General features: G+C 36.6%; 1 protein-coding gene across 1 annotated transcript in view; it reads left to right on the forward strand.

Annotated features, from left to right (window-relative positions):
- Positions 1-16210, forward strand: part of DARS (aspartyl-tRNA synthetase) — a 52367-nt gene that overhangs the window by 12008 nt on the left and 24149 nt on the right. The window contains exon 4 of the mRNA XM_015812434.1: positions 4542-4644. Coding sequence (XP_015667920.1) covers positions 4542-4644 — 103 coding nt within the window. The remainder of the gene's footprint in view (positions 1-4541; positions 4645-16210) is intronic.

Here is a 16210-nt window from a genome sequence, read left to right on the forward strand (position 1 = left end):
TGTTGTTGACCACCAGGTTTGCGCACATCTCAGGAAGGATTTTGTCCCACTCCTCTTTGCAGATCCTCTCCAAGTCATTAAGGTTTTGAGGCTGACGTTTGGCAGCTCGAACCTTCAGCTCCCTCCACAGATTTTCTATGGGATTAAGATCTGGAGACTGGCTAGGCCACTCCGGGACCTTAATGTGCTTCTTCTTGAGCCACTCTTTTGTTGCCTTGGCTGTGTGTTTTGAGTCATTGCCATACTGGAATACCCATCCACAGCCCATTTTCAATGCTCTGGCTGAGGGAAGGAGTTCTCACCCAAGATTTGTCAGTACATGGCCCCATCCATCATCCCTTTGATGTAGTGAAGTTGTCCTGTCCCCTTAGCAGAAAAAGACCCCCAAAGCATAATGTTTCCACCTCCATGTTTGATGGTGGGGATGGTGTTCTTGGGGTCATAGGCAGCATTCCTCCTCCAAACACGGCGAGTTGAGTTGATGCCAAAGAGCTGGATTTTGGTATCATCTGACCACAACACTTTTACCCAGTTCTCCTCTGAATAATTCAGATGTTCATTGGCAAACTTCAGACGGGCCTATACATGTGCTTTCTTGAGCGGGTGCTGCAGGATTTCAGTCCTTCATGGCGTAGTGTGTTACCAATTGTTTTCTTGGTGACTATGGTCCTAGCTGCCTTGAGATCATTGACAAGATCCTCCCATGTAGTTCTGGGCTGATTCCTCACCGTTCCCATGATCGTTGAAACTCCACGAGGTGAGATCTTGCATGGAGCCCCAGTCCTAGAGAGATTGACAATTATTTTGTGTTTCTTCCATTTGTGAATAATCGCACCAACTGTTGTCACCTTCTCACCAAGCTACTTGGCAATAGTCTTGTAGCCCATTCCAGCCTTGTGTAGGTCTACAATCTTGTCCCTGATATCCTTGGACAGCACTTTGGTTTTGGCCATGGTGGAGAGTTTGGAATCTGATTGATTGATTGATTGCTTCTATGGACAGGTGTCTTTTATACAGGTAACAAGCTGAGATTAAGATCATTCCCTTTAAGAGAGTGCTCCTAATCTCAGCTCGTTGCCTGTATAAAAGACACCTGGGAGCCAGAAATCTTGCTAATTGATAGGGGATCAAATACTTATTTCACTCATTAAAATGCAAATCTATAACTTTTTTTAAATGCATTTTTTCTGGATTTTTTTGTTGTTATTCTGTCTCTCACTGTTAAAATAAACCTACCATTAAAATTATAAACTGGTTGTTTCTTTGTCAGTGGGCAAATGTACAAAATCAGCAGCGGATCAAATACTTTTTTTCTCTCACTGTATTTATAAAAGTTGCAGTGACCCAGGAACTTGTGATCACATTTGCAACCTTCTGACAAGCAAAGTCAATGGTGAAGCCAGATTCACGTAACAACTGTGCTACTAACTTAACAGCTGCAGTGATTCACTTAACAACTATAGCAAACAAAGCTTGATCAAGGAGTACATCTTGCTTCTCAGCCCTACTAGATACATTAGATCTGGAAACTGACTCCATGGGAAGACTAGAATTGTATTTTACTGAGACATACAATAATAACAAAAGCTTGCAAGTCTGCCTGGGTTTCTTGTTCCCTCTCTCTCTTATACCCCAGGGAGTCAAGAGGAGCCAGTCTTTCATGCCTCCCTAGTCTCAATGCGTACCTCTGCACCTGTTACTGTCTTAACAGCTTCCGGTTGGTTTCCCCAAGGTGGCTCCATATAAAAATCGTAATTACTTGTTTAGGGGAAGTGTAAACAGGTCAATAAAATCCTGTTCTGTCCGATTCAAAGTCATAAAATAGACATCATAAGCATTTTTTATTGTGCTGATTTTTTTTTATTTTCTTCACAATTGCTCCCTCATAACATCCTTCAGTAGATATTATAGTATATTGGAGACAGTGGAGAATTATATAATATAATGCAATTTAAATGCTATAGGATTGAATATAGTTTAGTTCACTATTCTGAAAGAATATTCCATTCTGTACCACCACATTCCATTGAATAGAATTGTTTCAGAAAGGGAATGTGGTGGATGTTAGCAAAAGCTGCCATAGAAGTGATCTCTGTGGCACAAAATTTCTTGGGGTGAAATCCCGGATATAATTCTGTCTGATACAGAACACTTCACTGCAATAATCCATACTCTCATATACTTTCAGTTAGATTATTGTACTGTGTTATTTGTGAATCTTCTATAAATGCTGTCTGGAAACTTCAATTGTTATTAAATACAACTGGACTTAATATTTATGATTATGCTAGTAATATTATTCATTAGCTCCCAGTATGTTTTAGGCCCAATTCAAAGCTCTTGTATTGATTTACAGATTTCTTCATAATTTTGATTTTACAGTATCTGAACAAATGTTTCTTTTCATATGTTTCTATATTATTTCTATATAGTAGATAGATGCCGGGTCAAATGGGTTGGATAAACAGAGTCATAGAAATTCATAAACGGGGCCTTTTTCACAAGGGGAGGAAACTATTACTCTTAAAATACATTTATCAGTATTCAACTAGGGGAGACAATTGTGTATGTTTGTTTTTTCTTTTATTCACATTTTATGTCTTGCCTAGTTTTGCTTTGTTTTAGAATTTTCTTTTTTTCTTTTTTGCAATTTGTATTTTAATGTTTTGAATAAAATATATTCAAAAATATATTATGAAGTAGGCATTAATTCATATTTAAAAATTAACTAAAATGAATTTTAGAAGCTCCTTTTAGTACAATATCTGTTCTGTTGTGAGAGGAAGCTAACTTACAATAAGGCATTAACAGGCATCAAAACATTATTTATATTGTTATTCTGTCAAGTGTTATTATTCATCAAGAAATAACATAGCACAATGAAAGACATAAAGAATCACATTTTTGGCCGGTATTCTTTGAAAATTTGAGTTCTCACCACGAATCTAGGAATTATCCAAGTAATATTATAAGATATAACATGTCCCTATCATTATTATTATTATTTTGCAAATATGTAGCTGATACAGTAGAAATATTCTTGTAAAATATGTTTAATCTCTTTTAATTCCACCCAGTGCCAATAACTATAGGAATGACTGCAATTTTTCCCCATAATCTACGTATTTTGAATGTTAAATCTCTATATTTCATATTTTTCCAATTCTTTTTTCCTTTATTTTTTTGTTCCCAGATTTAGCTACATCTACACAATTACTCTTTTTAATTATTGTTATATCAAGTGATCAGAAAATCTCACAAAACTTTAGCATAATTTTCAACTGCTTGCTCAATTTTGTGGTCATATTACCTTCAGGAAATGTGTAACTTTATATTTTTGTACAGATGCCCAAGAAACATTGTGACTATTCTGTCAAGATGTTGTTTGAGCAATGTTGCTACATCCACTAATTATATGGTTTCATTTTTTTCTTCATAAAATGTTCATTTGCTGTGGTTGATACATGTTAAACACTTGATTTCATCTTTTTTTGTTTGTAATCTTTATTTATTACTATTACTTGAAATAAGTGTGCCATATGCCAAGATTCCTTTCTGAAACCAAATCTGTCAAAAGAGACATTGGTAAGAGAAAGATTAGAGTATTTTTAACCTGACAACCAATCCAGATTAGTCTACCTGCTGATAGAGCTTGATTTACAGTTATGCCACTTCTGTACTGGGCAACCAGGAAGGGAAATAGTCGATGAGTTGGAGAAGGCAGAACAACAGATGCTGAATTTCATTTGTGACATCTTGGAATAGCCAAATTAAAGTGATAAATGCTCATCCAATATTGGATACAAGAGAACCTACAGAAAAGCCAACTCTGGAGGCTTTGTTTGGCATGGCTACTGCTACCGCTCTACCTCAAGTAAATGATAGTCTAGCAAAGAATGAGACATGAATCTGCAACCCGTAGCCTTCAAATAGTTTACACTTCAGTTCTAATTGTGGTTTAAAATATCTACAAGGCATCAGGTTGCTTAACTCTGGATTCAAGAAGTAACTGAAAAAGTATCTGTTCAGTGTCTGTCTTTTGTTCAGTGATGTTATTTATTAAGTGCTTTGAACATGCCAAATTAAGTCAAAAAGGTAAAACCACTGAAGCGGATTGGAAACCTCAGAACCAACCTATTCTGCTTTGAACCTTAGTTACCTTAGATCTGGAGGTATTGCCTTGGTTATGTATCTTCATCTAAAATTTTTCACATCTTAACACATAAGTAACTACATTATTCTTTACATCATATTATTTTTATCACTTAGCCAAGGGTAAGTGTGAGCTTATATCACCTGATATTTTTTTCCTGAAGAATAATTTCTTTAACAAAAATAAGAAAATAAATCTGTTATTGTGGTGGAAAAAAACACAGCGAAGACTATGCAGTACATGTCTGTGATTGTACTTTGCTTTATACGTCTAAAGCCTGGCCTGACATTACAAGAATAAACCATTTTTTTTTTTTAAATTCATTCAGAAACTTTCCATGTAATTTGTCCTGGAAACACTTGCATTGTTTCTTCGTCTTTCTTTTCAGGAAAACAGTGTTTCTTAGTCATACGTCAGCAGCAGTTTAACATCCAGGCTTTAGTGGCTGTGGGAGACCATGCAAGTAAGCAGATGGTAAAGTTTGCTGCCAAGTAAGTAAGCAATTATATCCTGTTACCACAGTGGACAATTGTGGGAATTCTGGCTCCTGGGGGTTGGGACCTTTTCACACATTAACATCAATGCTGTACTTGTTTTTTAAAGTGTAGTTATTTAAAATTGTCAGTTCACTATAACACTGAACGCCTTACATTTATAAAAGACAAAATGGAACCCAGGCCTGAAGTTCATTCTGAGCTGCTAAAGGGACATTCTTTGCACAGACCCCATTTATTTCAGCTAGCTAACAAAACGTTTGGCAAGTTCGGCTCCCAGACCTTATTTTCTTGGATGTCTCTGTGTCCCTGTGAACTCAGTCTCAACCTTTTTTTTCTTTTAAGTATCAGTTCCTAGCTATGTGATGTATTTCATCTTGTCTAAAGAGCAAGGGCAAATTAAAAGGTGTTTAGAAGTTCAGCACTGTGATTTTTTTTTCTTAAAAGGGAAAGGATTAAGAACCTAATTTACATTCCATTAATTGGTCTCACTGGTGCTTAATCTTGTTCTGTGTAGGATTTTTCTTTTTACCTCATCAAACATTTTCCTAATAGTAATTGACTCTGTTTCTGTTTTACCAAAAAGTACTTCAATCAGTGGGCTCCTCCTTTTTGTACATGTCTTTAAAATTTTGGCCTGATGATATATATGACAGTTTCCTTGGGTTACCAAAGTAATCTGGCTGGATGACTTTGGGCACACACTCTCAGTCCAAACCACCTCACAGGATTGTTGTTGTGGAGAAAATAGGAGGAGAAAGGTAAGCTGGATATGTTTGCTGCCTTGAGTTATTTATAAACAATAGTAAAGGCAGGATACAAATCAAATAAATAAATAAAATCTGGAAACAAGGACAGAATGCAAGACTTCCTGGAAACAAACTAAACAATGGAATTACCAGAGTACTTCTAAACTTGCTGTTAGAACTGTTTGAATTTGAATCTTTCCTGATGTTTACATTAAACATGTGAGAATGAGAAAGGGAGTCCGGTGTTAAGGAGCCATTTTGTTCTAAGATGAATAACAGAATGTATATACTTAACAATTATTCACTTTTTAATTGGCGTGTTGTATTCAGATTTAAGGATTACTTCAGTGACTAAAAACGTTCTAGTGCAAGATGTTTGAAATGCTGCTGTTCTCCTTTTGTCAGTAAAAGAATGTACTCTCGTGATAATCCAGGTTTTAGTCAATTGAAATCTCAGAACTGGACCCCCCTGCTTTCCAGCTCTGTCTCAATTTTTTTATACTATTAAAAATTACAGTGTAAGCCTAAACTTGACCTGATATGTTTAAAAAAGCCCTTTCCCAAACTGAAGTAAGCAGAAATGTTAAATCTACCATTGCAAACGTAAAAGCCACAGCCAGAGGTGGGTGTCTATCTGTGATCGAACCTATAGAAATATCACAAATGTAAATAGTTCTAATGGGCAAGAGAAGGAGGTGATGAGATCTGAAAAAGAGAAATTCCAACAGATCTAGCAATTCAAATTGATGAAGATGATTACTTTTCCTTTCTGATCTGTTTGGACATAATGCTTCACTAGACCCAATCTCTATTGTAGTATTCCCCAATCTGATGCCCTCCACATTATTTAGACACTGTTCCCACAATTTTGAAAGTACAATGTCAGAGAGAGTTTCTCCAACTATTGTGTATGGTTGTGCACAAAATAAAAGCTCTCCATGGAGTTCTTATGGAATAACATATATGGGGTGTCAAGTGTTCCATATAGTAATGTAACAAAAGCTGAATGATCTCAAGTGTTTACCAGCTTGTCAGACCTCTTTCTTTGCAGTTTATAAACAGGCAACAGTTAATTCATAGAACAAGAACTTTGCTTAATAATATTTAGTACAGTGTTTCTCAACCTTGACAATTTTAAGGCATGTGGACTTCAACTCCCAGAATTCCACAGCCAGCATTGCTGGCTGTGGAATTCTGGGAGTTGAAGTCCACATGCCTTAAAATTGTCAAGGTTGAGAAACACTGATTTAGTAGAAGGAAGATTAAGGTTACAACACCATTGCAACCAGTACTCTGTTTACAAATGTTTGTTTTGTTTTCTTCCCATTTTTGGGGGTCTAAAGCTAAAACCTCTATGTCTTATTTATGAAGACATGAAAGGTTGCATCAGTTCCCTCTTTTGATAACTTTCAGCTCTTTTATTAGCCCAGTATGAGAAGTAATACACACTGCCTTGGGAAACATTGAGTTTGCTTTTTTTACAATAACTTTATTAAGGTTTACAAATACAAAGATAAAAAATCTAAGCTAAAGAAAATATAAAAAGTAAAAAAGTGAAAAGAGATAGGAAAAATGAAAAGAAAAAGAAAATATATAAAAGATGACTCCCCCTTTCTCCAGGAAAGTATAAACAATCTGGATAACCTAACACCTTGTCTTGTACATCAGTTTTAAAAAATAGCTTCCTCACGATTCAGTCTCGGTCAAGCTGAAATCCCATTATAAATAATCAGAAATCATAGCATATATATATATATATAAACAGATTCACTTTATAAACCTTTCTATTTTTTTTTAAAAGTTCTATCTTTTGTCCCATGAAATAATGTCCCACAAGCTGATTCCTTATCATTTTCCCTTTATCCCCTTTCAAGAACAGCTTCAGAAGTTTCTCTTTGTCTCATCTCAGAAAGAGTTTCCTTGGTTTCTCATATTCCTTTTGTAAATCCCAGATAAGGTGGCTTTCCAGCTCACTCTTCTGATTTATTATTTGTATGTCCACTTTAATTATGAAGACATCGACTGTTTCATTTGTAAATCGATTTTGGTGTTGTTTTCCATATCACTCTTATACACGGAACATTTTACAATCCACTTTCAGATCCACAGCATATTTTACCATACCACTTTTGTAAGCAGCATTTTTTTAAAACTCCAAATCCACATTCAAATCTGTCTCGGTTATTCTCCTATATCATCTGCTGTACTATATATGTTATTTTATAAATATGTAAACACTCTGCAGGAAATATTCTTTCAAGTACATCTGGCCCCTTAACTTTCCAAGATCCACATTCTATTCCTCCTTTTGCATTGGAGTTTCTTTCATCCAGGATAGAAGGTTTTTCCCAGTGATGTAATACACTTGCCTTTCTGAAGGTTCTTAACTCCAAAGAAATCTGTAACATGCAGCTTCCTAAAGTAGTTAAGAGAGAAAGTACAGTAGGCGAACCCACTATTTCTCTAAAAAGTGACGAACTGTGGCTTAGGCACAGTTCCCCCAATCCCCAGACCTCTCAAACCTGCTGATGAAGACTGGTTCATGTAGGTTGTTTCATGATCTCTTCGTAGGGAGTTTCTGTATAGAACCAAACACGGGTGATCCTTATTCTTTCCTTAACTTGGAGAGGAATTCCAAGGAGTCAATCCCTTCACTAGCTCTATTTCAGCCACATTGACTCCTCAGAGAGCAGAGCCTTGCTCAGTCTGTTGAATTTGGAACAAGCCTTATGCTCCTGGATTTACCCACAAACGCAGTACAGTATGTGCTGTGTCTAGTGTTTATAATAGTAGTACTTCTCCCAAACCTCCCAAAATTAAGTAAAAGTGGTTTTTCTTTGGTTAATGATACATGAATCCATTACCCAATCCCAACAGGGACATTTAAATAAGACTTTTCTGGTAAGTGATAAAAAGGACTTTCTGATAAGCAGTTTTGGGTAATGAAGGAAAACATTTGGGAAGCACTGATGGATAGGCTCAGGATAAACATACCCTCACTGACCCATGATTGACAGCCATCAAAACCTTGGTTGAAGTATAGCAATAGCAATAACATTTTAGGCTTATACACCGCCCGATAGCCCTTTAACAGCATTCCCTGGGCAGTTTACAATGTAAAAGCATTATTTGCATATTGCTCCCAGCAATCTGGATCTTCATGACCTCGGAAGAATAGAAAGCTGAGTCGACCTTGAAGGATCGAACTCCAGGCAGAGTTTGTCTGCAATACTGCTCTTTAACCACTGCATCACTCCTCTAGAATGGAGGTAGTTGTGATAGAGCCAGATATCAAAGGCAATAGTATCTGAATCCTATATTAGGTCAAGTGGTGTTATGGCTATAGAGGCTCTGGGGTGCATTCTTTAGGTAGTAACATGGCTGGAGAGTTTCAGCGTGGATCACTCAGATGATTACTATCAGGTCTTCATGTAGGATGCCTCACTCAGGTATGCATGACTGCAAGTCCTATACTGTATGCCAGCTAAGTGATGTGACCAGTGATTTACTCTAAAATGTGATAATCATGAGTTGGTGTCTGAGGAGCACCCTTTTTTCCTCACCTCTGATCATACATATCTTGAGTAGTGAGCGGCTAGCTATTGGTAATCTGGAGGGTTAGTGAAGGTACAAGTCAGATTCTTATTGAAGGATATGTGTTAACAACTAGGTTTGAACAATGAGTTAGCATGTCATCTTTCCTGGAGAGTAAGTCCCCTCTTGCACTGCATGTTGTTTGATGAGTAAGAAAGTAAGAAGTAAGTTAGTAGTTTTGCCAGATTTAATAAACTAGTGCACCAAACAAGAGCATGTCTTCTATCATGCTTTAACTCTGGTTTGCTCAAGTTAGCTGTCTGAGACAACAAAATATATATTGGGGGCCAATGTAGCTGCGTAAAATAAATCCCATTTGTTTTGAACTGTAATAGAATAAAATTCAACTTGAGCATTCTGTATTCTGCTGGTGTAAAATCTGAACTGTTTTTAAGTGTTCTGGTCATAGAAAACAGAAGAAATTAGGGACTGGCTGTAACTCCCTTGCTTTTCACTCCACATCTTCAAGAAAAAGTAGTGTGCTGAGGGTCTTCCTACCAGTCAGACTACAGAAAAGTTGTCTTAGGGGGATGGTTTTTAAAACATTCTAGAAACTATTAGAACAATTTTCAGTCGGAAACAACAGCAAATCCTATTCTGATCTCACCCACTGAAAAGTTTTCTTAAGTGAGAATCTGTTTTCAAAACATTTCTCCACCCACCCACCCCCAAAAAGAGAGAGGAAAAAACAGAAGTGTTTTTAGATTAAGTAAATCTGGATTGCGCAGCCCACAGGTTATAAAACAAAGAGAACAGCTAGTCTCTTCTACATTCCTTTCAATGAATACATCTCCCCTATAGCATTTTGGGAATTCTTTTTGGTAAATACCTGACTTAGCTAGGAAGTCTAAACAACAGATTTGATGAACTTTGTATTGTAACCTATTTGCCGATCATAGGCCCAGCTTGAACAACAACATTGTTTGGTTCTAATGTTTTACTTTACTCACAGGGATGATTGCTAGCTGGAGGTGGGTGGGGAGGCAGTTCATGCATTTCTCCAGGAAGTTGCCAAGGGTCAGGAGTGACTCAAAGGCATTCATATACAACCCACATGCTTTTTAATTCCACTAATAATTTTACAACAGTAAGATAAGAACATATGAAAAATGTACACACATTCCAAAGCTCAACAAATGTGTCCAGATTAATATAAAATCTTTTCAATATCAAATAGACATTGAAGTTCCATATCAGCATCTCACAGAGCATGGGCAGAATTCACAAGCATGCCAGTATTTTAAAACAACAACAACAACAAGCAAACCCTGGACGATCAGCGTTAAGGATAAAAGATTGAAAGCACAGGACCCACAACTGTGGGTAAAAGCAATTCTTACTTCCATGTGACTAAATAACTTGCCTTCACCATAGCAGCGTGTCTGGTGCTTAACATCTTTTTTGTTTGTTGGTTTGTTTTCTTTTGTTTTTAAACACTGGCCCCTACTGCTCTATTGGGTAAGCAGGAAAAAAAAAATCAAAAGAATCAACCCAGTCATAAGTCCCAAAAATAAGTCTGTATTGTGAGAGCCACAAAGAACTTCTATTGTGCAATGTTGTATAGAACTTATGGCTGCTTCTTAATTTTATTTCTGATTAGCTTTCCATAAACTGGGAGAGAAGAAAATTTTAAAAAGTGTTAAAATGTTGCTTCTTTCTGAAGACTCATTAATACACACATGCACACACAAACACACAAATGAACAACCTTGTGTTAATGAGTGGCTTTTCATCCTTTTTCAAAAAAAATCCCTGCTTTGAACAGCTTATAAGAGAGATGTGCCTATAATAAGGAAAGAAGAGTTTTGGAGGTCATGCTGCTGTCTCCATTTTTCTACAACGTTCCCTTAGCCAACTATATAATAGTTCCTCTTTCTTAGTATTAGCACATAACCAAGAACTTTCATAACTGTGGGGAAAACTATTGGCACAGTTGCACTGAGCTGATGTTATTTTGGCTTTCATACTGTATGTAAATTCATTTACATTCATTTCTACTGCATATTCATTATAAGAAACGGTTTCTTGAACAGAAAGCATTTTGCAGACTTAATAGCAGTTTAAAAAAATAGAGTGGACCTGTTATGTCAGAAGCTCACAGAAAAATGGGGTGGAGTTGTTTAAGTTATATGCATTTTTTTGTATAAATGTAGATCTTGCTTTTTTAATGCAAGAACACATTGATTGCAGGAGATGCCTCACAGCTTTAGGCTTTTTCTTTTTTTTTGCTATATAATGGGACCAGATTAAGATTGCGATTCTTACTATCTCTTACTAAACCATGTATGAGATGGTGCTGTTCAGCTGTCTTTATTTTACTCACCTCACCCACTGGAGACTGCATTACTTTTTTATTCTCCTTTTTATAGGCCAGATGATTTCTCACTGGTGTATACAACTGAAAACTCACTTTTTTTTTACATTTCATTTCATTGTTGTATTATCCTAGAATTCAGCATTTCAAGATACTTATTTTACAAGACTTAATTTAGTATACGATTTGTTTCAGTTCGACATTTTAATTGCTTCATACCTCAAGAGCATTAGATAATGCTCCTAATTAAAATAATGTTTCTGGTCAGAAGCTAACTCACTGTAAATCTGGACAAGCCTACAAATACACAACAATTAATGGTAAACCTAGTTAGTTTTATCTAAAAAAAAAACAAGATGCTTTGACATTGGAATAGACTGAAATATTTTAAGGGGCATTCATTAGTATTCCCAATTTAAAGGATCCCTGAAAATGTTTGTTAGCCCGCTCAGTCTTCTACATATTTTTCTGTATCTGGCTTTAGTGTTCTACTCTAGTTCTCTGACTGAAGATGGAAAATGATAGTTTAGTGTTGGTTTACTAAGATCTTCAATCACATTAGTAATCATAATGTTCCTATTATTAAGATGCTGCCTAGCACCTGGAATTAAGCTAAAGTACGGGTCTTCCTTTTAATTGTAATATTGAACTGAATTTAAACTACATAGGACTGGAAACAATGGGCTGAAGAATAAATGTATCCACAGCTCATTCTCAGCCTATTAAACTATAGTTTAAGACACTAAGTAGAGGGAAAAGATCATTGTCATCTGCTGTTCAACTTTTTTAAAGGAAGACCTCTAGAGCGTAACTTACTGATAGATAGATAGATAGATAGATAGATAGATAGATAGATAGATAGATAGATAGATAGATAGATAGATAGATAGATAGATAGATAGATAGATAGATAGATAGATAAGCTTTATTGTCATTTTTTACTGTGGGCACAATGGCACGCATTAAAAATGAAATTTAGTTGCTTGCTCTCAAAGTGTACACAATGAGATGAAATTTGATGAAATGATCAGATGAAATTTGTATTACAAACCATGCAATGTTCTTGCCCAGATTTGATTTGTTGGTAAAATGTTGAGATTTAGGAGAACATTTTATAGAGGTAACATCAATTGATCACTCTCTTTACTAGCTCTACTGTAAGATAATGATCCAGTTCTCCAGAAACTGTCATAAAGATTAGTGTTTGTAGCTTGATGTTTAACACAACAAGAATAGTTCTCAGGTCCAAAGGAGGTGTTGGCATGTTTATTTAGCGTAATTTCCCTGAGGATTTTCTTTTTAAAAAAATTCAGCTGTTGTAAATATTTTAACATTTTGGAAGAACCATTTTTTATTTAGCTGGAAAATAAGTATATATTTTCAGGTATTCAGCAACTTAACAAAAAGTAATATCATCAGTACCCTAATTTCCAAATTCATAGTACTGTAATTTAAATAAATATTGATTGCAAATACTGATTACAAACTATACTAGTAGTATAGTAGTACAGTAACAGATTTTCCTTACTATATTCTTATTTTTCTTTCTTTACTTTTTTCTTTTCCACACTTTTTTCTTTTGATTCTTTCATTTTTTTAATTTCTATTAGTTTCTTTATATTTTTAATTGTGATGGTTAATAAAATTATTATAAAAGTAAAACAATCAAAAACATGGAACTTCCTAACTAGCAATATTTTCAAGATCAAAGACTTCAGATTGCAGATGATGAAATTAAATAAACTGCCAAGAAACACTCTGAGATAAATTCAAAACTTTTAAAAACTGTTTCAAGAGAACCAACATGGGTTTGTCAAAAATAGATCATGCCAGACAAATCTTATTGCATTCTTTGACCAAGTGAGAAAATTAGTGGATCAGAGGAATGCTGTGGACATAATTTACTTAGACTTCAGTAAGGCATTTGATAAAGTAAATCACAACCTACTACTTGACAAGATAGAAAAATGTGGGGTAGACAGCACCACCACCACCAGATGGATCCGTAGCTGGTTGACCGGCCGTACTCAGTGTGTGGTCCTCAATGGAACCGCATCTACATGGAGGGAAGTGTGTAGTGGGGTGCCGCAGGGCTCTGTTCTGGGCCCAGTGCTCTTCAACAACTTCATCATTAATTTGGACGAGGGGATAGATGGGGAACTCATCAAATTTGCAGACAACACCAAGCTGGCAGGAATAGCCAACACTCCAGAAGACAGGCTTAAGATACAGAAGGATCTGGACAGACTTGAACACTGGGCGCTATCTAACAAAATGAAATTCAATGGTGAAAAAAGCAAGGTTCTACATTTAGGCAAGAAAAACCAAATGCANTGCATTAACAGGGATAGAATCAAGATCACGTGAAGGGTTAATACCACTTTACAATGCCTTGGTAAGGCTGCACTTGGAATACTGCATCTAGTTTTGGTCACCACGATGTAAAAAAGACGTTGAGACTCTAGAAAGAGTACAGAGAAGGGCAACAAAGATGATTAGGAGACTGGAGGCTAAAGCATATAAGGAACGGCTGCTGGAATTGGGTATGTCTAGTTTAATGAAGAGAAGGACGAGGGGGGACATGATAGCAGTGTTCCAATATCTCAGGGGCTGCCACAAAGAAGAGGGAGTCAAGCTATTCTCCAAGGCTTCTGAAGGCAGGACAAGAAGCAACGGGTGGAAACTAAGCAAGGAAAGAAGCAACCTAGAACTAAGGAGAAACTTCCTGACAGTGAGAACAATTAACCAGTGGAACAACCTGCCTCCAGAAGCAGTGAATGCTCCAACACTGGAGGTTTTTAAGAAGAGACTGGACAGCCATTTGTCCGAAATGGTATAGGGTTTCCTGCCTGAGCAGGGGGTTGGACTAGATGACCTCCAAGGTACCTTCCAACTTTACTATTATTATTATTATTATTATTATTATTATTATTATTATTATTATTATTATTATTATTATTATTATTATATGGCAGTGATGGCGAACCTTTTAGAGACTGAGTGCCCAAACTGCAACCCAAAACCCACTTATGCATCGTCGAGTGCCGGGTGGGTGTGGCCCATTGGGTGGGTGTGGCAGTGGTGGTAACGGCAGACTGGGTGGGACTAAAAAGTTCAATCAATCAATTCCAACTTTCAAGATCTTTTTTTCCCTGCGAGAAGTTGAAATTGACTGAACCTTTTTTTTTTTTTTTGAACACGGCGACGGAGGCCTAAAGCGAAAAGGTTTTATAAAACCCAGCTGAAGGCCTAGGACTGGGGCGACGGCGCACGTGCCCACAGAGAGGGCTCTGAGTGCCGCCTCTGGCACCCGTGCCATAGGTTCGCCACCACTGTTATATGGGGTTACAAAAATGTGGGAAATGCAGTTTGTAATGTTTGTTCTGCAGTTGAACAGCTCGTTTTTGAATGCCAATAATACTTAAAATGAAACCAAGCTTACCTGTTCACTAGTATGCTAGATTTCAACATTATAAATAACCCACATAATTAATTGCATACAAACTGTAACTTAGAAAATAAGCTAAAGAAACGGCAAGTGATAAGAGGGGGAAAATAGGATATTGTGTTTGATGCTAAAAATTAGCCTTAAGGCAAGTAATGTGTGTGTGTGTGTGTGTGTGTGTGTATGTATTATATATAAAGACCACCTGCTGAAAAGGTGTCATTCTCAGAATGGATACACATTGGGGGGAAAAAATAGGAATTTTTTTCTAATTGAATCAGGCTGTGGTCCAGTGACACTATGTTTAGTTAATTAAAAACAACTTTGAAGGCATTTGTTTCCTAACTAGCGAAATGAAGGTTTTATTGAGAAAATTTGAGAAAACTGATTGAAAGTGATTCACCACTAAGTGGGGACTGTGGGTTTGAACTTGAGATCCAGAGTTGTTGCTGAAAGATGTTTGTACAGATCTCACCAGACTGCAGTCCTGTGGTTAAAATAGAAAGTCATGACTAATATTTGTATAACTGAAGTTGGCATTTGAAGATTGAAACCGAACGCTATTTGACAATTGAATGTAGGGCATTTTGTTTATGGTTTCATTTCAACATCACTTCAGCTTGAAAATCCTAGCTTAATTAAGAGCTGTACGAACAAGCAGTTATTCCATCCGTTAGAGTTTACAAGTGCAAATGGTATGTGCGCGTAAGCAGATTACAGATAGTCCTTGACTTACGACCACAATTGAGCCCCAAATTTTTGCTACTGAGACATTTTTAAGTGAATTTGCCTCATTTTATGACCTTTCTTGCCACCGTTGTTAAGTGAATCACTGCAGTTGTTAAATTAGTAACATGGTTGTTAAATTAATCTGGCTTCCCCATTGACTTTGCTTGCCACTTTGCAAAAGGGGATCACATGACCCCAGGACACTGCAACCGTCATAAATGTGAGTCAGTTGCTAAGCGTCTGAATTTTGATCACGTCACCATGGGGGTGCTGCAAAGGTCGTAAGTATGAAAAATGGTCATAAATCACTTTTTTCAGTGCGGTTGTAACTTCAAACAGTCACTAAATGAACTGTTGTAAGTCGAGGACTACCTGTACACATTTTTAGAGATGCCTTATTAACATCCTGGGACATTTACTTGATCCCAGAGATTTGAATGATCAAACAATATTGTCCAAATTCTGCCTACAATCAGTCCTCAAGCTTGCAGCCATTGAAGCACCCCATAGTCATGTCATATTTCAGGTATTTGGCAAGCGGCATGCATTTACGACGGTCATAGCAATCTGATCACATGATCTCAATTTGCAGCCTTTACAGCTGGCTTCTGATAACCAAAATCAATAGTGAAGTCACAAGTGTGGCCACGTGACATGCTTAACTACCATAGTGATTCACTTAATGACTACAACTGAACTGCTGTCATAAGTCTGGCACAGTCACGTTTCATT

The sequence above is a fragment of the Protobothrops mucrosquamatus genome, unplaced genomic scaffold (assembly GCF_001527695.2).
Source record: "Protobothrops mucrosquamatus isolate PMUCROS unplaced genomic scaffold, P.Mucros_1.0 scaffold84, whole genome shotgun sequence".
NCBI classification, from domain to species: domain Eukaryota; kingdom Metazoa; phylum Chordata; class Lepidosauria; order Squamata; family Viperidae; genus Protobothrops; species Protobothrops mucrosquamatus.